This window comes from Molossus molossus, unplaced genomic scaffold (assembly GCF_014108415.1).
Source record: "Molossus molossus isolate mMolMol1 unplaced genomic scaffold, mMolMol1.p scaffold_m16_p_20, whole genome shotgun sequence".
In the NCBI taxonomy this organism is placed as follows: domain Eukaryota; kingdom Metazoa; phylum Chordata; class Mammalia; order Chiroptera; family Molossidae; genus Molossus; species Molossus molossus.
The window spans coordinates 14,108,923-14,136,310 of NW_023425356.1; the positions used below are offsets into that span (position 1 = coordinate 14,108,923).

Consider the following 27,388-nt stretch of genomic DNA (forward strand, 5'->3'; position numbering starts at 1 on the left):
ACTCTGAATATTTCTTGCCACTCCCCTCTGGCCTGCAAAGTTTCTTTTGAGAAATCAGCTGACAGTCTAATGGGAACTCCCTTGTAAGTAACTAACTGCTTTTCTCTTGCTGCTTTTAAGATTCTCTCTTTGTTTCGAACCTTTTGCATTTTGATGATGATGTGTCTTGGTGTGGGCCTCTTGAGGTTCATCTTGTTTGGGACTCTCTGTGCTTCCAGGACCTGTACATCTGTTTCCTTCACCAAGTTAGGGAAGTTTTCTGCCATTATTGTTTCAAATAGGTTTTCGATTTCTTGTTCTCTCTCTTCTCCTTCTGGCACCCCCAAGATGCGAATGTTGGCATGCTTGAAGTTGTCCCAGAGGCTCCTTCCACTATCCTCATATTTTTGGATTCTTTTTCTTTTTGTTGTTCTGATTGGGTGTTTTTTGCTTCCTTGTATTCCAAATCGCTTGTTTGCTTCTTGGCTTTACCTACTCTACTATTGAATCTGTGTAAATTATTCTTTATTTTAGTTAGTGCCTCCTTCATTTCTGACTGTGCATCCTTCATTTCTGACTGCTCCTTTTTTATGCTCTTGAGGCCCTCACTAAGTTCATTGAGCATCCTTATAAGCAGTATTTTGAACTCAGCATCTGTTAGGTTGCTTATCTCCATTTCGCTTCTTTCTTGGGGTTTTGTTCTGTTCTTTCATTTGGGAGCTGTTTCTTTGTTTCCTCATTTTGGCCGCCTCCATGTGTTTGTTTCTATTACTTAACGAGAGGTATGGGGCTATATGAGACCAGATGCTGCTTGTTTGAAAGAATTTAGGAAAACCTGAAGCACCATCCAAGACAGGCCAATAGTTAACCAATTGGCAACAGCTTGGGTAGGCCTGAAAGTTGGGTGGGGCAAGGCCTCAGGGAATCACCAGGGCGGGCTACCACTGTGAGCCAGGTTGCTGGAGGCCCAGCTATGGCGGCTGTCTGCCGCCCCAGGGAAGGGCTCACCAAAGGAACAAAGGCCTCTGACAGCACGTTTGTCCCAGAGATAGCCCCCTCTCCAGTCCTTGTTCCAGTGCCAAACAGCTCAGTTCTTCCCTGTATGTCTCTGGTGCCCCTCAAGCTTCCTCCCCTCCAAGCTTAGAGGGAGTGAGTCCTATAAGTTTGTGTGCGGGCCCTTTAAGAGGAGATGCCTGGGGCTCCAGCCGCCTCAGCCTCCCTGAGCCTCAGTTTTACAGCCAGAAGTTGTGGGGACTTCTCTTCCTGGCACTGGAACCCTAAGCAGAGCGCCTGGTGTGGGACGGGGACCCCTCAGTCTAGGGAGGACCTTCCCAGCCGAGGCGCCCTCCTGATTTTTATCTGCCCCACCTGGGTGTGGGACCAGCCTGTCTGCCTCCACCCCTCCTACCAGTCTGATGTGGCTGCTGCTTTAATTCTGTAGTTGTAGGACTTCCATTCAGGATGATTTCAGGTGGTTTTGAATGATGGCTGTTCTGTAGTTTAGTTGTAATTTTGATGTAGTTGTAGGAGGATGCGATAACCGCGTTTACCTACCCGCCATCTTCACCAGCAGTAGCTTTTATTTAAAAAAATTTTTTTTTCTTTATTGCTTTTAGAGAGAGAGGAAGTGAGAGAGAGATAGAAACATCAATGAGAGAGAACATCCATTGGCTCCCTCCTGCATGCCCCCCACTGGGGATTTGGCCCACAACCTGGGCATGTGCCCTGACCAGGAATCAAACCAGTGACCTCTTGGTGCATGGGTCAATGCTCAACCACTGAACCACACCATTCAGAGTGCTTTCCCCATTTAAAAATATTAACATATGCCCTGGACGGTTTGGCTCAGCGATCAGAGTGTCGGCCTGTGGTCCGGAGAGACCCAGGTTTGGTTCCCACCAAGGGCATGTACTTCGGTTGCAGTTTGTCCCTGGCCCTGGTTGGGTTGTGCGGGTGGCAGCCACTCGATGTGTCCCTTTCACGTTGGTGTTTCTCTCTCTCTCCCTCCCTCCCACTCTATCTGAACAAAAAATGGAAAAATGTCCTCAGGTGAGGATAAAAAAAAAAAATTAACTCATATTTGCACATATCTTTAAGTACTTGGGAATGAGTAGTATGCTAATGTCACAAATAGAATGTATTACAGGTAAACCAGGGAAGTACATGTAAAAATTTATAGCCTAAAGTTCTGAATGAATTATTCACTATAAAACTAAACAAGGAAGCTGATTGCCAATAAATTGTAGTTTCTCAGAGATCATCAGGGTGAAATGGAGGGGATGAGGGTCAAGATGATATGAATTAGTGAAACTTTTTATTTATTTATTTTTGTTAAATCTCACCCGAGGACTCTTTTCCACTGATTTTCTTAGATACAGTGGAAGGGAGAAAAGGAGAGAGAGAGAGAGAGAGAGAGAGAAACATCAATGTGACAGAGACACAATGATTGGTTGCCTCCCTCATGACCCCGACTGGGGTCAGGGATCTAACCTGCAACTCAGGTACGTGTCCTTGATAGAGAATCGAACCCACAACCCTTCAGTCCTCAGGCCCATGCTTCTAACTTCTGAGCAAACTGGTCAGGGTGAACTAGTAAAAATTTTTAATCATTGCACATTTGAAGATATATCATTTGAATACAGAAACATGTAATTCTGCTTATATATAAGTAGAGGTTAAACTTGGGAATTATCTAATAATAAAATTAATTTATAAATTATCCCTGTATACTTATTTTTTTTTCAGTTCCCACGTTTTATTCAAGAACTCATACAAAATGTGCCAGACAAATGAGCTTTAATCCTCGTCCTCCTCCTCTTCATCCTGGTTTATCTGGAAGTAACGCAATTCGCAATTCTCTTTGCTCTTGGCGACTACAGACAACCAGTCACGTAGGTTATTCTTCTTCAAATATTTTTTTGGTGAGATATTTCTTTTTTTTTTTTTTTATCCTCACCCGAGGACATTTTTCCAATTTTTGTGCAGATAGAGTGGGAGGGAGAGAGAGAGAGAGAGAGAGAGAGAGAGAGAGAGAGAGAGAAACATCGACGTGAAGGGACACATCGAGTGGCTGCCACCCACACGACCAACCAGGGCCGGGGACAAACTGCAACCGAAGTATGTGCCCTTAGCGGGAACCGAACCCGGGTCTCTCCGGACCGCAGGCCAACGTTCTAACCACTGAGCCAAACCGGCCAGGGCTTGGTGAGATATTTCAAGTACCTTTTGGAAAAAAGCACCTCAGACGTTACAGTGATCTTACTCTTGCTTCTTTCTTTCTTTCTTTCTTTTTTTTTTTACGCTTTAGATTATTCATTTTTATTGGGAACATTAACTGAATTAAGCTTTGAATAAAAAGGACTATTTTCAGAACAGTCGTGAGGACAATTAAAGGGCGGCATCCCCCCTCACCCCCCAGAGATCTGCCATCAAACCACATGGCTTCATTTTGGAAGCCACCAAGTGAATGCAATGCAGAAGAAAGAAGCATCCTGCCCGCAGAGGGAAAGCCCAGGTGGCCACCAGCCTCTCCTGGTTTCCAGGGTCTGGAGGTCTCATAAGCAGGGTGAGTGTGGTGAGCCTGGATGCGGTCTCCTTTGTGGAGGCCTTTTAGGCAGGACCAGCCATCAGGCCTGAACACAGGGCTTGGTCTTCTGCTGAGATGGGAGCTGAGTTAACTGGTTTTCCAAGGTCTCCTGTTCCTTGTGCTCACAGGTGGTGGGTAGTGTCCTCCTGTCCTGGTCATCACCTGCGCAATTGTTCCTGTGCCTCATTAGCTATGAAATACCTTTTCCTTGGAGAGCGCTTTATAGTTTTCAAACCAGTCTCGATGTGGCTGCTTCTTTAACTCCGTAGTTGTAGGACTTCCATTCAGCTTGATTTCAGGCGGTTTTGAATGATGGTTGTTCTGTAGTTTAGTTGTAACTTTGATGTGGTTGTGGGAGGACATACCCGTTTACCTACCCGCCATCTTGACCGGAAGTCTCTCTTGCTTCTTTCAATGGTTACAACCCCTCCGCCGAGATTCCCAGCTTTTCCGTTCACTTTGATTCTCTCCTGAAGAAACTGCTCGAAATTGGCAGCATCCGTGATTCCATCTTCTACAGGGTGGGTGCAGTCGAGGGTAAACTTTAAAATCTGCTTCTTTTTTTTTGCCTCCCTTCGCCACAAGCTTTTCACAGGAGCCATGGCGGCAGTGGAGGCAGAAAGGGAGTTGCGTGCACTCTCCCTGTATACTAATAATGAAAGGGCTGAAGTTCTTTGAAAAATATGGTCTCTTGCCTGGCCAGTGTGGCTCAGTGGTTCAGTTTCGACCCATGTGCCAGGATCCCAGTCAGGGCACATGCCCAGGTTGTGGGCCAGGTCCCCAGTGGGGGGCATGTAGAGGCCGCCAGTGTATGTTCTCTCCCACTGATGTTTCTATCTCTCTCTAAAAATCAATAAACAGAAAAAACAAAAAACTTAAAAAAAAAGTTCTCTTAAGAAACAAATGTCCTTGATAAATATTTAGAACTTAAGCATTGCTTTAAAAAAATATATATATTTTTTTATTGATCTTTGAGGGAGAAAGGGAGGAAGAAAGAGAGAGAAACATTGATGTGAGAGAGAAACACTGATTGGCTGCTTCCTGCATGTGCCCTGACAAGGAATCAAACTTACCACCCCTTGGTGTACAGGACAGTGCTCCAATCAATGGAGCCGCACTGGCCAGGGCAAGCATTTCTTTTTAAAAATATCAAGTATTGCCTGGCCAGTGTCATGCAGGGGTTGAGCATCGACCCATGCACCAAGAGGTTGCCGGTTTGATTGTGGGTCAGGACACATGCTCAGGTTGTGGGTCAGATCCCTAATGGGGGGCATGCAGGAGGCATCCAATCGATGTTCTCTCTCATCATTGTTTCTATCTCTCTCTCCCTTTCCCTTCCTAAAATCAATAAAGAAAAAAAAAATAAATAAAAATATTAAGTATTTTTTAATGTAAGGTTGTCAGGAAAGTATCATTTCTTTTATGACTTTGGAGCCTGCTTTGGGATATTTTAGAATCAACAGAAATAAATTATAATCCTGTTATTATTATTCTTTGATTCATTGATTAAAATTCACAGATACAGGGCCTATTATTTAAAAAAGTAAACAAAACTCCATGTGACATGACTTGGAGATTTGATCAATTCTGCCCTGTAGTAGATGAGGACCTTTGAAGAATTCAGCATTAATATAGTAGTTGCAAAGTCAGAAACTGGATGTGTCAGGAAATGTAGAGATGTATATTGAAGCTATGCTGTGTTCTGTGAAAGAAAAGACTGAGACCAGAACCTAGAGTCAAATAAAACAAATGAGTCATAAAGTCAGAGGAGGTGGGACCAGGAGAATAGGAGTTTAGTGGTGGGACGTGTTTGTTACTTTGTGTCTTTAGAAATGCCTTAAAGGGCTGAGATTATAAACCTAGTACTCAACAAACTTTGTTGGTGTGACATTAAAAAAAAAATCCTAATGAAGTTATTTATATATCCTGTTCAATTGCTTGGATTTTCATCAGGTTTCTCTCTGCTACTAACTAGCTATGAGAACTTGAACAAGGAGTAGTTTCTATTTGTATTGCAGTTTTTCTTGGCCAAAGAATGAGAGGGTTGGACTAGATGATTTATACACATCTCACGTTGTACTGAATTGTTATTCACACATCTAATTGGTTTTAACAAATTCTTTTTTGGTGGCTAATGAAAAGTTAAATTGTTATAGCACCTGTATTAGTGGAATTTGAATTAATGAGGGTGTTTTCCTTCCTGTGTATATTACTTAGTAGTTTTTAGAGGCCCAATGTTTTGTAACCAAAATGGGAGAATGTCAAATTCAATCAAGAAAACAAAATACTTATTAAAGTAAACAGTAAGGAACTCTGGGAGAATGTGACCTAAAGGTCCTGAAGGCTTCTATCTCTGATGATCTGGTTATTATTTATATCAGCTTGTAACTGCCCTTGTTTTGACCCAAGAGAGGACTGTGTGGGAAGTGTCTCTGAAATTGGGCTGAAGCATTGCTCTGCAGAGTGTCTGGAGCCTAAGGGTATGCAGAATGCTTGTCTACTCCCAGATAATCAGGGAGCAGGCTCAGTTTGTTCCATATACAAAGTTGAAGTCATTGCTGAATCTAAATATATGCATTCTGTGTGGAAAAGGACAATCCTCAGTAATATCATTTAACTGTGAGTACGTTGTCTTCAAAAATAAGAACATTTTATAATTTTATGCCATTTTAATTAAATATGGATTATTAATTTTATTGGCAATTTAAACTATTTTTAAAATGTAGGATGTTAATACAAGAGGTTTTTTGAGATTTTTAGTTTGCACTATCATTTAATTTTTGCAAAGTGAATAAGACAATTGTTGTTACTACGATAGTCAATCTATAAAAAGCTTTTTCTCCTTGAAAATAAAGAAATTAATTATACAGTAATTTAGTTCTTTCCTATAGAATGACAAGGCAATTTTAGACTGTAGTTGGACTTAACATTCGATGTAATAATGATAGTCATTGTTATATTTTAAAAGTGAAACTTGTACCCTGGCTGGTTTGGCTCAGCAGTTGGAGCGTTGGCCTGCGGACCAGAGAGTCTTGGGTTTGGTTCCCGCTAGGGGCACATACCAAAAAAAAAAAAAAAAAGAAAAAGAAAAGTGAAACTTGTTTTTAAATTAAGAACTTATTGATTAAATATATTTTATATTTTGAAACATGTTACATTGTAAATTCAAAGCAACTTGAAATATATTCTGATAATGATGTAGTTGAGAAATTATACTTTATTGAACATTGATGATATAGTTATATTATTCCAAATTATGGAGACACAAAATATATTTCTACATCTCTGAAGTATATAAAATATTAATTTCATAGTCATAAATTTAAAAATATTTACTCTGTTTTCTCGATCTTTCTTAAGCTGTGAAAATAACTTGACATAATATTGAGTGCTTTTTCATTAAAACTATATATGGTATTGTATGATTCCATTTCTAGGCAAACCCATAGAAGTAGAAAATTGACTAGTGATTGCCAGAGATTGGGGATGTTGGAAGGGCATGGGAAGTGACTGCTTATGGGTTTGGGATTTCATTTTGTGGTAGTGGAAATACTGTAACATTAAATGGTGGTGATAGTTGTATACTTTGTGAATATTCTAAAAATCATTGATTTGTACACTTTAAAAGAATAAATTTTATATCATGTAAATTATATTCCAATAAAGCCGTATAATAAAACTCTGCGAAGACTTCACTGTGTAAAATTCTCCCCGTTTTCTAAAGTTAAACGATAAGGTTCTTATTAAGGAACCAAGAAGCCTTAAATTATATTGTTATTCAAGTATATTCTTTTTATTTTCCTTGGTTCCAATAAGCTCAGAGAATTTTGGCTCATAGAAGCCCTACTATGAAATATCTTTTTATAATTATGCATCATATTGCATATTGTTCATTTTTTTAGTAGAGGCTATTATGAGTATTAAAATGTTTTCTTGTGAAGCAATGTAATTTTCAGTTTTATCAATTTTGAGCACTGCATTATTTATGATTCAAATGACATTACAAGAGTAGAAATGTAAAAACTGAAAAATTCTAACATAAATGTAGTTCTCAGGAATCAATGTTTTTTCTATTAAAGTTCTAGACATATAAAGATTTATTAAGAACAATTTATGGTGAAGGTAAAGGAGATGCAATTTCATTTATGCAATAAAGCACCTTTTTAGTAGAATAGCTATTATAAGCTTTAAAAAAATATAGTTTTTAAATAAAGTTATATTTGGTAAATAAAATATATAGACTTTGCCCAAGCTAAATTGATGCTCTTGATAAAAGCTTCTCTCTTAACTAAGTTATTTTTGTTTTAAATAAATATTTCATAGGAAAGATAACAAAACAGAATCATTCCAGGCCCATTGTAACTTTTTACTTTAACAGGATAGAACCTTTTAAAATTACATACTCCTCTCCTCTGTTATTATTTATTTAAATGTTTTAAAATTAATTTAATGAACACTATTTCTGAAAGTGTTTTTACTATGCATACCTAATTTTAATACTTCTATTAAACATTTAAAAGTCTGAAAAAAAAGCATAATTAGTAAAAAATTGTATGTAGAAAATAATGTAACTATTATTATTTGTCCCATTTTTCCCTGGGATATCACTATCCCATAAACTGATAAAAACAGATTTCCTTTCAAAATATTTTTAGGCATTTATTAGTATTGAAAGGAATTTATTTTAGAACATTGTGTTTACAATATGAACCCTGACAGTGGCATTATTATAAGATACTTATGTGGGTATTTGTCAGGATATTACCAGTTTTGTGTTAATGTGCTACCTCTGGTTTGTTCTATATTATTTCTCAAGTGTACTTTTACTCATCAAAGTCTATATCTAAGCAATACCAAATACTTTTAATTTTCAGTAGTCTTCAGATATTTAATATTCTATGAAGCCTAATGGTAAATGCAGCAATTTTAAAAGTAAGGTGAATAACAACTTCAAGTTTTCACATGCATTTTTAATTTTCCAGAATCTAATTGAGACTTAAAAGGGAAGTTTGGAAAGAACTAAGGAGGACTATCCCTAAAAAGTAACACACAGACCAAAGGAATAGATTTAGAGTTCATTTTATAGTAGAACTGGTTGATCTGTTGTAATACAAGAAAAACAGAAGTATATACTGACTGATACTATTGATTTTAGTCATCACTTTTAAAGGAAAACTTCATATTGAAATTGCATTTATTTGGGGGCGCTGCTTTTTTTCATCTGTTCCATCCAAACACTATGTGATTGCTGCTTTACTGTTAGAAGAGTGGGAGAGTGCTTCCAAAGGAACCTCCATCCTATTAGGTGATAAAAGAGACAAATTCCAGAAGTACTACTATTTGAATCATTTTCATGAATATTAAAACCTTAGCCATAAACCTATCACATCAGTAATAAGTACTTTTCTTTTTTTTCAATTTTTATTAATTTATTTTTGTCACAGATGTTTCTCCTTTTCCCTCCCTATTATACCCTCCTCCCCACCCCCACCCCCCAGCATTGTTATCTATGTCCATTGGTTACGCATACATGCATATAAGTTCTATGGTTTATCTCATCCATCCCCCCAACCCCCCTCCTCTGAGGTCTGTCAGTGTGAACTGTACTCCTTTCTACATCTCTGAGTCTATTTTGTTCATCAGCTTATTTTGTTCATTATATTCCACAAATAAGTGAGATCATGTTTGTCTTTCTCTGATTGGCTTATTTTGCTTAGCATAATGCTCTCCAGGTACCTCCATGTCCTTTCAAAGGAGAAGAGATTTCTCTTTCTTATAGCTGCATAGTGTTACATTGGACCACAGCTTTTTTTTTTTTTTAACTTATTACTTTTTTTTTTTTTTTTAATTTTATTTATTTATTTATTTATTTATTTATTTATTTATTTATTTATTTATTTATTATTTATTTTTATCCTCACCCGAGGATATTTTTCCATTTTTTGTACAGATAGAGTGGGAGGGAGAGAGAGGAAGGGGGAGAGAGAGAGAAACATCGACGTGAAGGGACACATCGAGTGGCTGCCACCCGCACGACCAACCAGGGCCGGGGACAAACTGCAACCGAAGTACGTGCCCTTAGCGGGAACTGAACCCGGGTTTCTCCGGACCGCAGGCCGACGCTCTAACCGCTGAGCCAAACTGGCCAGGGCTAACTTATTACTTTTTAAAAATTTTTATTTATTGATTTTAGAGAGAGAGGAAGTGAGAGGGAGAGAAAGATAGAAACATCAAAGAGAGAGAACATTGATTGGCTGCCTCCTGCATGCTCCCCACTGGGGATTGGGCCCACAACCTGGGCACGTGCCCTGACCAGAATCAGCCAGTGACCTCTTGGTGCATGGGTGGATGCTCAACCACTGAGACACACCAGCTGGACTACCACAGCTTTTTTTTTTCCTTTCTTTTTTTAATCCTCACCTGAGGACATTTTTCCACTTTTTATTCGGATAGAGTGGGAGGGAGAGAGAGGAAAAGAAAGAGAAACATCGATGTGAAAGGGACACATCGAGTGGATGCCACCCACACAACCAACCAGGGCCGGGGACAAATGGCAACCGAGGTACATGCCCTTAGCAGAAACCGAACCTGGGTCTCTCTGGACCACAGGCTAACGCTCTAACCGCTGAGCTAAATCGACCAGGGCTACCACAGCTTTTTTTAATCCACTCATCTATTGATGGACACTTGGACTGTTTCCAGATCTTAGCGATTGTAAATAGTGCTGCTATGAACATAGGGGTACATATATTCTTTCTGATTGGTGTTTCAGGCTTCTTAGGATATATGGCAGATCAATTTTTAATTTTTTGAGGAAACACCATATTGTTTTCCATAGTGGCGGCACCAGTCTGCATTCCCACCAGCAGTGTACTAGAGTCCCCTTTTCTCCACACCCTGGCCAGTAATTGTTGTTTGATTTGTTGATGGCAGCCATTCTGGCAGATGAGAGGTGATATCTCATGGTTGTTTTAATTTGCATCTCTCTGATGACTAATCTCTAAAATATTTTTCAGTACAATCTCAGAGGTTTGTAATGTATATCTTTGGGTATGATTTAAAACCCATTTTCTTTTGGTTCTTTTCAAAGGTGAAAACAAACTTTATCTTGTAACAGAGAGAATAAAGTTATAAAATATGACGGATTCTCGAGTGACCTTTACTTTCTTCTGATAACTTACAATTTCTGTTTCAGTCTATTCAAAGATGCATTATTTTTGGAGTTCCTTTCTAGGAAATAGCAAAAAGTTTTTCCCATAAGGGATAGTCTTAGAATTTGAATACTTTCCCTTCATAACAGCTTATGATTTGTAGGCTTTATTATTAAAATATAAAATACTTTCTCAGTAATCAAAGTATTTTCATTAGTCAAGCACACCTTAAATTAATGTTTTAATGTTTTACATGTCACAGTGCTATGAAAGATAATTATTTACAAAGGACTTAGATTATAAAAGTGCTATGAAACCTATTCTTTTCCTACTCTTTAATTTCCTTTACATAAAAAAAACTTTTTTCTTCCTACTTTATCTAAATATAGAACACTGAGCTCTTGAAACTATTAAAATAAAGATTATGGGAACTAGTTGTTAAGAACTGTGTTAGATTTTACATACATTAATTAAACTTTCCTAGCAACTTTGCTAGGAGGGTTTTTATTATTCTCTTCTACAAAGGAAGAAACCAAGGTTCAGGGAGATTTAATCAATGACCCATAAATAAATGTGAAAGCAGTGTGTGAAGCCTAACTCCAAAGCTAGGAACACTTTCAAGAGCCATGAGCCCTGGCTGGTTTTGCCCAGCGGTTAGAGCATCAGCCTGCAGTCCAGAGAGACCCGGGTTCGGTTCCCGCTAAGGGCATGTACCACGGTTGCAATTTGTCCCCGACCCTGGTTGGGCTGTGTGGGTGGCAGCCACTCGATATGTCCCTTTCACGTCGATGTTTTTCTCTCTTTCTTCCTCTCTCTCCCTCCTACTCTATCTGCACAAAAAGTGAAAAAGTATCCTCGAGTGAGGATAAAAAAAAAAATTTTAAAAAAGAGCCACAATGATTATTACTAAGATTAATTATTTGTAAAGAGCTGAGCTATAAGAAATGAGCAGAATTAAATAATTTGGTGTGTAGAAATATGAAAAAAATCAATATTTTGTAGTTTAAGTATAATATAAACTTCTCATGTATAAATTCTAATACATTTTTTATTTTTGAAACAGTATTTTACTTTTATCAAATTATACTGATTTGATAATCATACTTTCAAATAGTCTACAAAATTTTTATTTCCTTTAGGTTCTATTTCAGCATTCACTAATGAAGAAGTGATAGTTGGACTACAGAATAGCAAATACTTATGTCACTGCATCTGAAGGGTACTGTCTTGCTGAACCGGTACAATACTATGGTATGTAACCAAAAGACTACAGTAAATAGTTAATAACACATAATTTAATTAAACACTTCAGTATGTTGAATAGCTACTCTGAACTATGTTTACTAAATTGCATGTAAACTAGCTGTAATGAAATTTAAGACTTTTTCTTTGGGAATTATGGTTAATTACAGAAGGTTTTTAATTTTAATTTTAACTTTATTATTTTTATTTATTTTTAATCCTCACATAAGGATATTTTTCCATTTATATAAAGATAGAGTGGGAGGGAGAGAGAGAAACATCAATTGGTTGCCTCTCACTGGACCCGAACCAGGGTCGTGCCCTTGACCAGAATTGAATCCAGGATTCTTTGGTCCATAGTTGGGACGCTCTAACCTCTGAGCCAAACCGGCCAGGGAGGTTTTTTTTTATTTTATTAACAAATGAACTACAGACTCTATTTCCTACAAGAGAATAGAATTAATTTCAAAAATCAGTAATACTAAAAGGTTGTAAGCCAGAATTAAATGTAAGTAAGAAGAAAAAACACAATAGTTTAAAATTGTATTCAATTTTGCCCTGGCCAGTTTGGGTCAGCGGTTAGAGCGTCGGCCCATGGACCAGAGAGGCCTGGGTTCAGTTCCCACTAAGGGCACGTACCTCAGTTGCAGTTTGTCCCCGGCCCTGGTTGGGGTCATGTGGGTGGCAGCCACTCGATGTGTCTCTCTCACATTGATGTTTCTCTCTCTCTCTTCCTCCCCCTCTCCCTCCCACTCTATCTGAAGATAAATGCAAAAATGCCCTCAGGTGAGGATAAAAAAAATAAAAATAAAATTGTATTCAATTTTAAAAACAGAATTAACATGCAAGTAGAAGTTATTGTTAGGTGTTAGCTGAATCTAGTTTACATGTAATTTAGTAAATTAAATTCAGAGTAGCTATTCAATGTACTTAATAGTTTAATCTTAAGATTTTTATCAAAGGGAAAGAAATGCAAAACAGAATTCAGGAGACAATAGGAATGTTCTTCTAAAGCTATAATATCAATTTAACTTTAAATGTGGTTTCCTTTTACAGTTTGAACTTTCATTTCCATACCAGTGGAACATCAACCCTTATTCTGCAGTCTAGACACTCATCCAAAAAAGGCCCTTCTTTAAAAAAAAAAAAAAGAAGTTATATTGTTTTAACTGAAAATCTTTATTCTTATATCAGGCTGTCATTAGTATTTAGTTCAACACTTTGCATTGGATTAGATGTTCTAAGATTGCAAATGATTTATGTGAATTAATAAAAATTATACTGTTTACCGATCTTGTTGGTAGAATTTTTTAGGGTAAGAGTACGTCTAATCACCTGGTGATTCACCACCAGAGAAAGTACAGATAGTACCACTTACAGACATAAGGCAACTAAGTATTCCTGGGTCCTTTTGGAGCTAATTTTCTGCATTTAGATTCAGTAATTCTCCTGAAAGCAGAAAGTAGGTGTTTGGGAGGTTCTTATAATAATAATAAAAATAATATTCATGAAGCATAATTCTATGTTTTATATATACTTTTGCATATTATATTTTATTTCATTCTTACAGTAATCCTGTGAGGTAGGTGAATTTATCCACAGATAATTGGTAGTTAGAATTGCTCGACAAAACAAAAAAGAAACTGGTAACTTAAATCAGTTCTACAAATGCCAAAGGAGGAAGGTGGTTAATGTAGATAGGGAGTTCAGACATTTGTTTTGCTTGAAATAACCAGTGTTAAAGAACAAAAAAATTTAATTGAGTAAATTTGAAGATCTAAATTGGTTTTGAGCTATTCATGAATTGGGCAGCTTGCCATTTAGCAGGTAGAGAGGAGCCCCAAGAAGCTCCTCAATATGGAAAGCTTTTATAGACAGAAATTAGGTGGGACAAGAAAGTTATTAGCAAAGGAAAAGATTATTCCTTAGGGGGAACCAGGGGTCTTATCAGGCAGATTGCCTCAACTTCCTTTGGGGGCAGGGGATGGAAAGGGCTCCCATGAGAAATTACCTCATTGGTACTGACCAAAAATCCTGACTGACCTATTAAGATTACATTTCTGGAGAAGGTTGAAACTGCAGTTAGATTTGGTGTCATGTGCTTTAGCACAAGTGACTCCATTTTGGGCCTATGGTTTTCTCTTTAATACCAGATAATTGGTAAAATTGTATTTTAGTTTTATTTTTCTTGGGTGGAGGGGTGGGATAAGTTATTAATTCATTTTTTTTACTGAACTGATTTCACTTAAGAACAGTTGTATCCAGCCCTGGCCAGTTTGGCTCAGTGGTTGGAGGGTCGGCCTGCGGACCAGATAGTCTCAGGTTCAGTTCCCGCTAGGGGCATGTACCAAAAAAAAAGAACAGTTGTATCCACAATAATGTAAATGCAGAGGATGGGGAAAAGGTTCTTTCATTATAAACTGGGAAATATTAATTTCTACTGAAGGAGGGAGACTGGATTGGTATGTAAGCCATTAGCAACTGTTACCCCTTCTCCCAGCTCCTAAGTAACTTCTGTATACCTCTGATGGCAGCATTTGTCATGCATTGCAATTCAGTTACTGCTTGCCCCTTATGCTGGGCAGCAGCAGGTTCCTGGGATATAGTGGATGTATTGAACTAAAATTGTTTGTTGAGCATAATACCTTTTGAAATTGAAAACAATATGACATTTTGACTTTTTGCCATTTGTTTTTTATGTTAAAATAACTAGATATTTTGCCAGAACAAATCAATTATCAGCTACATGACACTGATTTTCAAGAATCACTTATTGCCAGTATTCTACTGTTCAGTTTCCTCCAGCTCTACAGTCCTCATCTTTACCAAGTCATTTCAACACTTATAGCTTGGATCCACGGTTTAGTGGTGGAGAGTGTCGACTTAGTTCCTGTGAAGTGAATAAATCCACTTACGTGGTTGTCCACGATGCCGAAGAATACCCTGGAATACAAAGGTCCAGACTAACTTATTCTTTCATGGGAGCTAAGGGACACAAAGAACTCTGTGTAGTTTGTGGTGATAAGCATCAGGATATCATAATGCACTTACTTGTGAAGGTTGCAAAGGCAAGGATAAAGTTAAAACTGAAATCCTCGTGTTTATTGAAGAGGCATGAACTTTGAGGCATGTACGCTTACTTTTTACAGTGTGAAAAATAAAAGCAGGAATAACTATTGATATGTTTACAGGTGATCAATTTATGGGATCAAGAACATGAAAATGAGATGTAATAAAATTTTTATTCAGTTGTTTCCATTTTGATGAGGGCACATTTGAAGAAAAAATTAAATACATCTATATGGCAGAAAAACATTTATATGGGAAGAGGTACTGCTATGCATGGATTCAGAAAGTGAGAGAAAATGTAGAAACCCCACCCTGCCCCAGTATACACACACAGACACAAAACATGGCTCATTCAACATCTCAGACAAATACACTAGCAACACTTTCTCATCTGGGAAGTGTTAAAATAAAGGAGTAAGTTTAGAAGAATATCTCTTCCTTTATGGGTTAAGGTAGACATGTGAGAAGAGAAAAAGAGGGGTTTTCTTTATAGTTTAATTTTCCATAAGTGCATATTCTTCCAAAGGGACCTTGAGAAATGCTTCATGGAATTGTGATATTCTGGTACAACATAGTTTTCAAAATGTGGCCCTGGATGGGTAGCTCAGTTGGTTAGAACATCTTCCTGATATGACAAGGTTTCAGTTTGATCCCAGATCAGGGCACATACAAGAATCAACCAATAAATACATAAATGAGTAGAATAATAAATCAATGTTTCTATCTCTTTATCTATCACCCTTCCTCTCTCTAAAATCAATAAATCAAAAAATTATAAAATGTGTTTAGGTGATATAACCATAGCAAAATAAAGTTGTCTTAATGTGATAGAGCTATTTAATTTTCAATTTGATTATTGAAAGGAACAACCTTGAAATAGAATATATCAAACAGGAGAGGATTAAAATAATTATCCAGAAAAATGGATATTAAACCAAATCTTACCGAGGGACAAAAACACTGAAAAAATTTAGTTAACTTGATCATTTAACTCTATTTTTAGATATATATTTATAAAAATAAGTAAAAATATCTAATAGTAAAATTTTTTTGTTAGTTTTTTTCCGACATAGCATTACAAAAAATGCAGTATATAGTGGTCACTGTGAAATGGACATGTACATGCGTAGAAAATGTCAAGGGTGCAGACTGAAAAAGTGTAAGGCAGTAGGAATGTTGGCAGAATGTAAGTGGCTTTGTAGGTGTTTGTTTTTTTGAAGGACATTTTAGTTTTTTTTACTGAGAACTAAATACATTCTTCAAGTTGTGATTTTTGAAGTCATATTTGTCTGGATTTAAGCTATTTCTCTAACATCTGTTAAATTAGAATAGCCAGTTATCAATCTAGGTACTTATTTTCATAAATCGTGTTCTATACTATGTTGCTCTAATTTTGGTAATAATCATATTTTCTTAATCAGAAATCCTCTTTTCATATTACTTAACCTAAAGTTATGTAATGCATCTAGAATAAGCAGAATTTTAAATGAATAATTCTTCTTCTTCAGTCTTATTTCTTCAGGAGGTTGCATGATACCTGGGTATGTAGAGCCTACTAATAATGAACCCATAGGGGTCAAAGCCCAACTCACCAGGCAGAAGAGTACCTAAGTGTTTTTGAGTCCCTTCTATGTTCATTATGTTTTTAGCTTACTAATAAACCACATGACAGCATTTGATCCTCACAGTGGTAATACTAAGATTTTGGCATTATTTCCTTAATCCTTCTATTTCCCAGAGCTCACTGGTTGAGCATCGACCCATGCACCAAGAGGTCGCTGGTTTGATTCCCGATCAGGACACATGCCCAGGTTGTGGGCCCAGTCCCCAGTGGGGGACATGCAGGAGGCGGTCCAATAGATGTTCTCCCTCATAAATGTTTCTATGTCCCTCTCCATTCCTCTCTCTCCAAAGTCAATAAAGAAAAAGTATTTTTTCCTTTCTTTTTTTTATCCTCATCTAAGGACATTTTTTGCATAGAACGAGAGGGAGAGAGAGAGGAAGAGAGAGAGAAAGAAACATCGATGTGAGAGAGACACATTGACTGGCTGCCACCCACATGACCCCAACCGGGGCAGGGACAAACTGCAACCGAGGAACGTGCCCTTAGCGGGAACCAAACCCAGGTCTCTCTGGACTGTGGGCTGACGCTCTAACCGCTGAGCTAAACTGGCCAGGGCAAGAAAAAGTATTTTTAAAAAAATATTAATTTTGCATCTCCAGATTATAAATTTAGACCTCTTTATATTAATTTCCACATTAATTATATCTTAGAAGGAACATAGAATGTCAATTGGTACAGCAGTTGAATTACCTTATATATGGGCGTTTATCCTTGATTGGCCAAGAGAATATCTTTTGATTTTCTTTTTAATAGGCTAAGTCAGTTTTTTCCTTATAAGACAAGACAATGGTATTTTGTTATGGCAGCCCAAGCAGACTAAGAAAGGGACACAGGATGGGATTCAATCTGATTGGACAGGATAACCTGAAGATCTCCAACCTGGGAATTTTAAATAAAAGAAATCCATTTTGGTGAAGAACTTTGACTCAAGAGTTTGACTTTGATTATAATAAGCAGTATAAAATAAACAGAATATTACATTGGTGTTATTAAATAGGAGTGTAACAATAAAAATTGATTATTATTATAGCAGTTGAAGACAGGTTGAACTAAAAAGAATGGAGAAAAGGCCATGAAACTAATATAATAGTATAAATACAAGAGAATAAAAGTTTTCACAAGGCTACATTAGACATGGAAAAATTTCATAGCACTCTATAGAGAAAAAATAATTTTAAAGTTACTTTTGCACTTATCTTCAGATAGAGTAGGAGGGAGACAGGGAGGGAGAGAGAGAGAAACATTGATTTGAGAGAGACACATTGAGTGGTTGCCACCCACACTGGGGACAAACTGCAACCAAGGTATGTGCCCTTAGCGGGAACTGAATCTGAGACTCTGGTCTGTGGGCTGAAGCTCTAACCGCTGAGGCAAACCAGCCAGGGCAATTATGTACTTTTAAGTAGACAGATATTCTGGAAAGAAAAGATGAAAGTAATGTAGTAAATTTAATTGTTGTGTATATACTTGCCAAGAGAGATTCTTTGTAAAAAGAGAAGTCTATGATCATGTATTTGTACAATGTAAGATAATTTTCATCAAATTCTATAATGTTCTTTGCAATACACAAACATTTTATGTAAATTTTGTAATATCAGTTTTGCTCATAGAAATTCAATGCAAATCAAATAAACTTCTAAAGAACTTTAAGCAGAAAAACAGTTTTCATTCTGACATCAAAGAGGAAGAAGTAGACAACAAGCTTGTATCATCCACCACTAGATCTGGAAAAGTGGCAAGACTCTTCTTATAAGATTTGTTTCTTTTTTTTTTTTTTAATCCTCAGCGGAGGACATTTTTCCATTTTTTGTTCAGACAGAGTGGGAGGTAGAGAGAGAGAGAGAGAGAGAGAGAGAGAAAGAAACATTGATGTGAAAGGGACACTTCGAGTGGCTGCCATCCGCACCACCAACCAGGACCAGGGACAAACTGCAAGTGAGGTATGCGCCCTTAGCGGTAACTGAACCCAAGTCTCTCTGGACCGCAGGCCGACGCTCTAACCGCTGAGACAAACTGGCCAGGGCAAGATTTGTTTCTTTAATGATAACGTCTCATTTAATAACTAGGCATTATAGTTTCCCCCCTGCGTTTTCTTACAGGTCCAGGAGAGCATGGAACTAACTCAAGAGGAACATCAGCTCGTTAAAAACATTGTGGCTGCTCATCAAAAATATATAATTCCTTTAGAGGAAACACAGAAATGTGTATGTGGTTCATTGCTGGTGAGAAATCATTTATAATTAATTATATTAGAAAATAAGAGCATAACCATAAAGGTTAAAATTTAAATTGTTATTTGAAAGGAAATAAAATTAGTTTTATTTCTTTTTGTTGGTTATCTGCAGGAATATGCAAATCCTGAACTGAGTGTTTTGCTACTCTCAGAGACAGTAGTCCCACACATACAGGGGTTAATGGATTTTACCAAGGGACTCCCAGGTAATCACTTCATCTTTAGAAAAAAAGTTAAATTTAATACAATTTTTAAAAAGTTCCTTGTTTTAAAAGGAGACATTTTAGGAAAATAAAAACCTCTATTTTTCCCACCAAAATTGTTTCTAAATGCAAAAACATGTTTATTTTGTCTGCTTTAATCAGTCAGGTGGGTAAAAGTAAAAATATTTTAAAATATTATTTAAATTATTTCAAAAACTTACACTTAAGGCAATCAATGTTTATATGTTTATTTTATTTTTACTTTTTGGTAATAAATTTTATTTTTTAGATAAAATACAAAACACAAAATTTGCTATCCAACATAAATAAATCAAGTCACTGTTGCCTAAAACTTAGCTATCTATTTACATGTACTAATAACTCACTGTAAAAGTAAATTCTGCAAGGCTAAAGTATGTTTAATTTGTTCTTGCTATAGGAAAGTATTATCCAGTTCTGATAAAAGTGCCCCAGAATATTGCCATGTGAAATCAATAATTTTATTCAGATTTGAAATTACATATCATGATTATTCTAACATTTAAGATTTATACCATAACTACAAAATTAATATAAAATATTAAATCCTATACCTGAAAATGATCTTTTCATCATCTATTTCAAACAATTATGTGATCTTTTCTTTTTTTTTTTTTATCCTCACCCGAGGATACTTTTCCATTTTTTGTACAGATAGAGTGGGAGGGAGAGAGAGGAAGGGAGAGAGAGAGAAACATCGACGTGAAGGGACACATCGAGTGGCTGCCACCTGCACGACCAACCAGGGCCGGGGACAAACTGCAACCGAAGTACGTGCCCTTAGCGGGAACCGAACCCGGGTCTCTCCGGACCGCAGGCCGACGCTCTAACCGCTGAGCCAAACCGGCCAGGGCATGTGATCTTTTCTTAAAGGATTTAAAAATTTGATCAATGAAGATCAGACTGCATTACAGAAGGGATCAAAAACTGAAGTGATGTTCCTTCATGTAACCCAACTTTACAAAGAATATCTTTCATCAGCTCCTGAAAGTAAAAAAGGCCAATTAACTCGATCTCAATATTAATAGTTACTATTAAATTTAGCAACAAATGTATAAGATTGAACGATGTTTTTCTTATTATATTTAATTTTACTAGTTAATGTAGGAGTTTAAGTACTTTATAATAGCTGTTTATAGTTTTCCAATTTATTGATCTAGCTTTGCTTTTTTTTTTTTTTAAAGAAAGCCATTCTAAAGCATTATATAGCATCATGAAAAAAAGATATTTTATAATCTTTATATAAAATATGAACTATTTATTTAGCTTTATGTTTCAGTAATAAAAGTTATAAAGCTACTTTTCATTGGGAATGTTTCCTATGTAACAGTTTAGAATGATTGCATTTATTATCTGTATACAGATTTGTATACAGATTTTTTAAAAATCAGAATTTATATTTTTCCCTTTTACTAGGTACAATGAGATTATCAAATCATTCAGATCATTCACTGAATTGTCACAATCATAGTGGTGATGGAAGATTTGTTTATTTTATGGAAACATCTGGCAACAAAGACTGTCCTTCCACTACACTGACTGGTAATATAACATTAATACAAAATATTAGATGGAAAAAGATTGGTCAGATATAATGTTTCATTTTCTTATACTTCCTTGAGAAAAAAATGATAATGGCAATATATGTGAGTCTGCACTATGTTCTGATGAAACTACATTTGATATTAATAATTTTAGGTATGGTTGAAGAATTTATTGGCACACTCGTTTACTTCTACAGAACGAGTGAGCTTAATATTACTAATACTGAATATACTCTGCTTACAGCAACAACTGTGTTTTTTTTCAGGTAAAGAACATTTAGCAGTAAAATCTGGATTAGACTTCCAGTCAAGATGGCGGCATAGGTAAATGCGGTATCGAGTCCTCCCACAACCACATCAAAGTTACAACTAAACTACAGAACAACCATCATTCAAAACCTCCTGAAATCAAGCTGAATGGAAGTCCTACAACTATGAAATTAAAGCAGCAGCCACATCCAGACTGGTAGGAGGGGCGGCGGCTGGAGGGGCGGCGGCGGCTGGAGGGGCGGCGGCGCCTCGATGGGCTGATCCCACACCCACGTGTGGCGGATAAAAATCAGGAGGACACCTCGGCTGGGTAGGTCCTCCCTGAGGACTGAGGGGTCCCCGTCCCACACCAGGCACCCCGCTCAGGGTTCCAGTGCCAGGAAGAGAATCCCCATAACTTCTGGCTGGAAAACCAGCGGAAACTGAGGCTCAGGGAGGCTGAGGCGGCTGGAGCACCAGGCAGCTCCCCTTAAAGAGCCCGCACATGGACTTACTTGGACTCACTCCCTCTAAGCTTGGAGGGGAGGCAGCTTGAGGGGCGCCAGAGACATACAGGGAAGAACTGAGCTGTTTGGCATTGGAGTGAGGGCTGGAGAGGGGGCTTTCTCCAGGACAAATGTGCTGTCAGAGGCCTTTGTTCCTTTGGTGAGCCCTTCCCGGGGGGCGGCAGACAGTCTCCATATCTGGGACTCCAGCAACCTGGCTCACACTGGTAGCCCCACCTGGTGACTCCCTGAGGCCCTGCCCCACCCAACTTTCAAGCCCACCCAAGCTGTTGCCACTTGCTTAACCATACGATTGGCCTGTCTTGGATCCTGCTTCAGGTTTTTCCTAAATTCTTTCAAACGAGCAGCATTGGGTCTCAGCCAGCCCCATACCTCTCATTAAGTAATACACTGAAACAAACACAGGGAGGCAGCCAAAATGAGGAGACAAAGAAACAGGTCCCAAATGAAAGAACAGAACAAAACCCCAATAAAAGAACTAAGCGAAAGGGAGATAAGCAACCTCACAGATACTGAGTTCAAAATACTGCTTATAAGGATGCTCGATGAACTTAGTGAGAACCTCAGTGAACTTAGTGAGGGCCTCAAGAGCATAAAAAAGGACCAGTTAGAAATCATAGATACACAGTTAGAATTGAAGGAGGCATTAACTGAATAAAGAATAATTTACACAGCTTCAATAATAGTGTACGTAAATCCAAGGAGCAAACCATCGATTTGGAATATAAGGAAGCAAAAAATGCCCAATCAGAACAGCAAAAAGAAAAAAGAATCCAACAAAATGAGGATAGTGTAAGGAGCCTCTGGGACAACCTCAAGCGTGCCAACATTCGCATCTTGGGGGTGCCAGAAGGAGAAGAGCGAGAACAAGAAATCGAAAACCTGTTTGAAACAATAATGGCAGAAAACTTTCCTAACTTGGTGAAGGAAACAGACATACAAGTCCAGGAAGCACAGAGAGTCCCAAACAAGGTGAACCCCAAGAGGCCCACACCAAGACACATCATCATCAAAATGCAAAAGGTTCAAGACAAAGAGAGAATCTTAAAAGCAGCAAGAGAAAGGCAGCTAGTTAACTACAAGGGAGTTCCCATTAGGCTGTCAGCTGATTTCTGAAAAGAAACTTTGCAGGCCAGAAGGGAGTGGCAAGAAATATTCAGAGTGATGGAAAGCAAGAACCTACAACCAAGATTACTCTATCCTGCAAAGCTGTCATTTAGAATCGATGGACATATAAAAACTTTCCCAGACAAGAAAAAGTTAAAGGAGTTCATCACTACCAAACCGTTATTATATGAAATGATGAAGGGTCTTTTTGAAGAAAAAGATAAAAGGTATGAACAAAATGGCAATGAATACATATCTATCAACAATGGAATCTACAAACAAAATGAACAGGTAGAACAGAAACATTCTCATAGATACAGAGAACATTTTGTTGGTTGCCAGTTGGGAGGGGGGTTGGGAGAATGGGTGAAAAAGGTGAAGGGATTAAGAAGTACAAATTCATTGGTAGACTGACAAACCTCAAAGGGAAAGGGGTTGGGGGTGGGGGGTGGGAAGAAATAAACCAAAGAACTTATATGCATAACCAATGGACACAGACAATAGTGTGGGAAAAGGTGGGAGGGGGGCGGGAGTGGGGAAGAGGGGGTCAATGGGGAAAAAATGAGGAACATCTGTAATACATTTTACATCCAACAATAAAGATTAAAAAAAAAAAAAAAAGAAATGTATCATCCAGAAGACCTACAGCATTTTGCTCAGCTCTTAGGGAGGCTCACCAAACTGAGGTCTCTCAATCACAGCCATTCAGAAATACTTAGCACTTGGAAAACAAATGACCCCAATTTGTCTAGTTTACTCTGAGAAATGGAATCTGTATTCACATTGCTGAAACTCTAAAATGTTGTGGTGTGTCTTAAAATTTCTAAATCTAGGTTGTTTACTGTATCATTATAGAATGACTGATTTGAAAAACAAACAGCATTACTATGTTACCAATATATCACCATAAAATGGACATCCATCAGGGCTCACTAAACTTTGTGGAATATAGGACCACTACTAGAGGGACATCTAGGATTCTTTTCAAGACTCAACTCAAAAGAAGCAACAGTTATTGTTACTTCATGTTTCCTTCAAAAGGGAATAACGCTAAGTAGAGTTCTTACCTGAAGAAACTACTTTTTTAATTTAGTATAAAATTGAATGAAAAATACATAGATTTCTTTTTTTGTTTGTTTTGATCCTCACCCGAGGACATTTTTCCATTTTTTGTTCAGATAGAGTGGGAGGGAGGGAGGGAGAGAGAAACATCGACGTGAAAGGGACACATTGAGTGGTTGCCACCTGCACGACCCAACCAGGGCCGGGGACAAACTGCAACCGAGGTACGTGCCCATACGTGCCCTTAGCGGGAACCGAACCCGGGCCTCTTTGGACTTCAGGCTGACGCTCTAACTGCTGAGCCAAACCGGCCAGGGCCATAGATTTCTTATAGACATGACAAAGGCTATCTAGTGGAAACAATGTAATCAGAATAAAAGCAGTATATGAACCTCATTAATCAATGCAGGATTGATGGGTAAAGAATTAACATTTTAAACCTATTTCTGTTAGAGTATTTTATGACTGAAGAGGAAAACAGCTTTGTTCAACTCTTACCTTTTCTTAATGTCTTTTAAAAAGATATCTTTTATAAACCCAAATTTAAAAATTTGTGATGGTATGATACTGAAAACATTAGTGACAAATCACTAAAACATTTTAATGTATATTGAGAAATTTAGCACAATTTACTGCTCATTCTGGTAGGAAAAAAATATTTTTTTTTGTTAATCCTTACCTGAGGATATTTTTCATTGATTTTTAGATAGAGATGGAGTGGAAAGGAGGGAGGTGCGAGGAAGAGAGAGCGAAACATCAATGTGAGAGAGACACATCAATTGGTTGCCTACCAAATGCCCCTCCACCGGGGCTGGGGATCAAACCTGCAACCCAGCTACTTTGACCAGAAATTGAACCCACAACCCTCAGTCTTCAAGCTGACGCTCTAACCCCTGAGCAACCGGCCAGGGCTAGAAAATATTTTTATATATTTTTTTCCCAACACCCTGTGTAGAAAAAAATATTCTTAAAATCTTTCCACAAATATTTTCATTCTTATGGGAATGAAAAGAATAGTATGGTTATACATTAAAAATAAATTTCATGTAGCCCTGGCCGGTTTGGCTCAGCAGTTGAGCGTTGGCCTGCTGACCAGAGAGGCCCGGGTTCAGTTCAGGGCATGTACCACACACACAAAAAAAAAAAAAAAGAAAAATTTCATGTGAAAGTGAGAAATTCTATGGTGGCACTATTGGTTTGAAAGACTGGATGCAGATTAATAAAACATTGTAAATTAAGTTAATACTAGAAGTAGTATTTTGGTTGTCAATAAAAAAAGACCATAGTTGAATTTTTCACTGCTGTAAAACTTAAAAAAAATTGAAATATTTAATATATACCCTCAACTTAAAAAGATTTTATTAAGCATATCACTTATTGCCTCCAGGGGGTACCTTGTGCATATTCTTGGTATTATTTCTTGGAGGGAGTATTTTATCTTTTTTAGGATACCTAGACTCAGTTTTCTTAAAATGTAAAATGAGTAACACTTGATCATCCTTTCCAGCTCAAAAATTTTGTAATTTTACCATAAACTAGTATGTCTGGTAAATTACATTTATACAAACAAAATGGGTTATTTAAAAATATTACTAAAGTCCGTTGGAAAGCCATCACATATTATATCTACATGCAGAAAGTTAAAAAACACAGTCAGTGTGTCCAAAATGAAACTCGTCTTAGTGTTCAAATCTGGGTACTTAGCACCACAATATTTATTCAGTCTAGTGAAACCAGGTAGTAACCTTAGACTTTTCTCCTTTCGCTGCTCACTATTAAAAAAATCATCAAATCCGCCCTGGCCAGTTTGGCTCAGCGGTTAGAGCGTCGGCCTGCGGTCCAGAGAGACCCGGGTTCGGTTCCCGCTAAGGGCACGTACTTCGGTTGCAGTTTGTCCCCGGCCCTGGTTGGTCGTGCGGGTGGCAGCTACTCGATGTGTCCCTTTCACATCGATGTTTCTCTCTCTCTCTCCTTCCTCTCTCTCCCTCCCACTCTATCTGTACAAAAAAATGGAAAAATATCCTCGGGTGAGGATAAAAAAAAAAAAAAAAAAAAAAAAAAAAAAAAAAAAAAAATCATCAAATCCTATTCACTTTAGTTCCTATCTTTTATATTTGACGCCTCTTTCTTCATCTCCACTTCTACTGTCTTAGCTCAGGTCCTCACACCTTACCCAGGTTATTGAAACTACACACACACACACACACACACACACACACACACACACTTGTTAACCCTCATCCAAGGATATTTTTCAGTTGAGGTGGGCTGATGCTCTAACTGCTGAGCCAAACCAGCCAGGGCTGAAACTATATTTTTAACTCCAGTCTCCTAAGCCTAAACCATTTTCATACAATAAAATTTCCTCTGAACTTGATCGTACCTTGTCCGCTCAACATTCTTCACGATTCCCATTCATAAAGGCTAAAATCCAAGACTTTGCGAGGCTTTCATATCTGTTCTCCAAGTCTGCAGTCTCATCTTCCCACTTTGTCCTCAAAACCTACACCACACTTACTGGACCCCCTCACTCTTGTGCGAATCTCTCCCACAATCCCAGCGCCTCTGCCGACCTTCCTTCTGCCGGGAATACTCTTTCCCCTGCTCCCTGTCTAGCCATCTGTCCGTCCTTTCATTCTCGATGGAAGCAATAACAGAAGTGTAGCACATCGCGAAGCCTCCCCTGAACGCCTCTCCAAGCCTCTGTGAAGTCCACGTTCCTGTGTCCTTACGACTCCGGCAAAATGACCACTTTTCAATGATGAGACGCGGCTACAACTGTTCGCATATCTGTTTCCTTCCTAAGACTGAGCTCGTGAGGACAGAAACTGATTTCTCACTCTCAGCCCCCAGCTATCATAGCGCTTGAGAGTTTTCCTAGCGTTCTTTAACAGCAGCAGACGCCCGGGAACTGCAAACAGCAACGCAATCTGGGAAGGAATTTCTACCGCCCGAAGGGGAAACCTCGCGAGATGTGGGTCGTGCACGCTCAGCACGCTCGCGGTTGACGGTTACTGGCGGTTATTTAGCCGGCGGTTATTTAGCCGTTAACTGCTGGCCGCGCACGTGGAGCGGTTTCCCGCCTTTTCTGAGGTTCGGAGGCCGAAGCTCTCGTGGGTTCTTTTGGCTGCCCTCCTAGATGGCAGGTGGCGGTTCTTGTGGACTTTGAAGGTATTACCGGGCAGGTGTAGCGACTTCCTTTGTGGAGGAGGAACCCGGAGCTGGGCCATGTTTTGATACTGCGCCATGTTTTGATACTGCGCCATGTTTTGATACTGCGCCTCCCTCCTCAGGCAGCCGTGCCTGGTGCCTTCTGGGTTGAGAACATAAAGTAGTGAGGTCCTCGCGCAGCGTAACTGGGCTGCTGCACGGGAGGACTTTCTTTCCAGGGGGTCGCAGCTGATGCCCTGTTCGAGTGTCTCGCTGATCTACGCCATCGGCGGGGGAGGGGAGTGGGAACAAGCCAGGGGTGCGTTTACTTGGACCACCGCAGCGCGAGGCGCTGTAGGCTCACACCGCAGCCCGGGTCCCACCCGTTCCCCTGGGTGGCCACTGAGTGTACAAACACCGCCTTTTAAAATACTAATGAGACAATGTAAAACATTCCCCCTCCCCCTCCCCGGCTTTGTGGCAATAGGTCGTCCCGGGCCAAGGCCCCATCCGTTCCCCTGGGTGGCTACTGGGTGTACAACACCGCCTTTTAAAATACTAATGAAACAATGTAAAATATGCCCCCTCCCCGGCTTTGGGCACTAGGTCGTGCGGACCGCGAG

General features: G+C 38.5%; 2 protein-coding genes across 2 annotated transcripts; one reads left to right on the forward strand and one right to left on the reverse strand.

Moving 5' to 3' along the window:
• Window positions 1-2,775: 2,775 nt before the first annotated feature.
• On the reverse strand, window positions 2,776-4,167 carry LOC118637780 (60S ribosomal protein L22-like). The gene is made up of 3 exons (XM_036273348.1): window positions 3,956-4,167; window positions 3,185-3,246; window positions 2,776-2,900 (listed from the first exon to the last, which is right to left on the reverse strand). The coding sequence occupies exons 1-3, from the start codon at window positions 4,165-4,167 to the stop codon at window positions 2,776-2,778; spliced, it is 399 nt and encodes a 132-aa protein (XP_036129241.1).
• LOC118637654 (bile acid receptor-like) lies at window positions 4,166-23,343 on the forward strand. The gene is given in 14 exon segments (XM_036273215.1): window positions 4,166-4,209; window positions 11,903-11,967; window positions 14,672-14,725; window positions 14,728-14,982; window positions 14,985-15,026; window positions 16,085-16,213; window positions 18,250-18,386; window positions 18,751-18,853; window positions 18,968-19,090; window positions 20,000-20,116; window positions 20,543-20,668; window positions 20,825-20,936; window positions 23,180-23,305; window positions 23,307-23,343. Coding segments are annotated over 14 exon segments (1,470 nt in total).
• The last annotated feature ends 4,045 nt before the right edge of the window (window positions 23,344-27,388 follow it).

What these genes read in the sequence shown, in the direction of transcription:
- LOC118637780 (XM_036273348.1), bottom strand. Translation starts at nt 4,167, where the DNA reads ATGGCTCCTGTGAAAAGCTTGTGGCGAAGGGAGGCAAAAAAAAAGAAG. An exon ending in AGAAGCAAGAGAGACTTCCG is followed by an intron (nt 3,247 to 3,955) that starts GTCAAGATGGCG and finishes GAAAGAAAGAAG; the next exon opens with CAAGAGTAAGATCACTGTAA. An exon ending in AAGGTACTTGAAATATCTCA is followed by an intron (nt 2,901 to 3,184) that starts CCAAGCCCTGGC and finishes GAAATATCTCAC; the next exon opens with CAAAAAAATATTTGAAGAAG.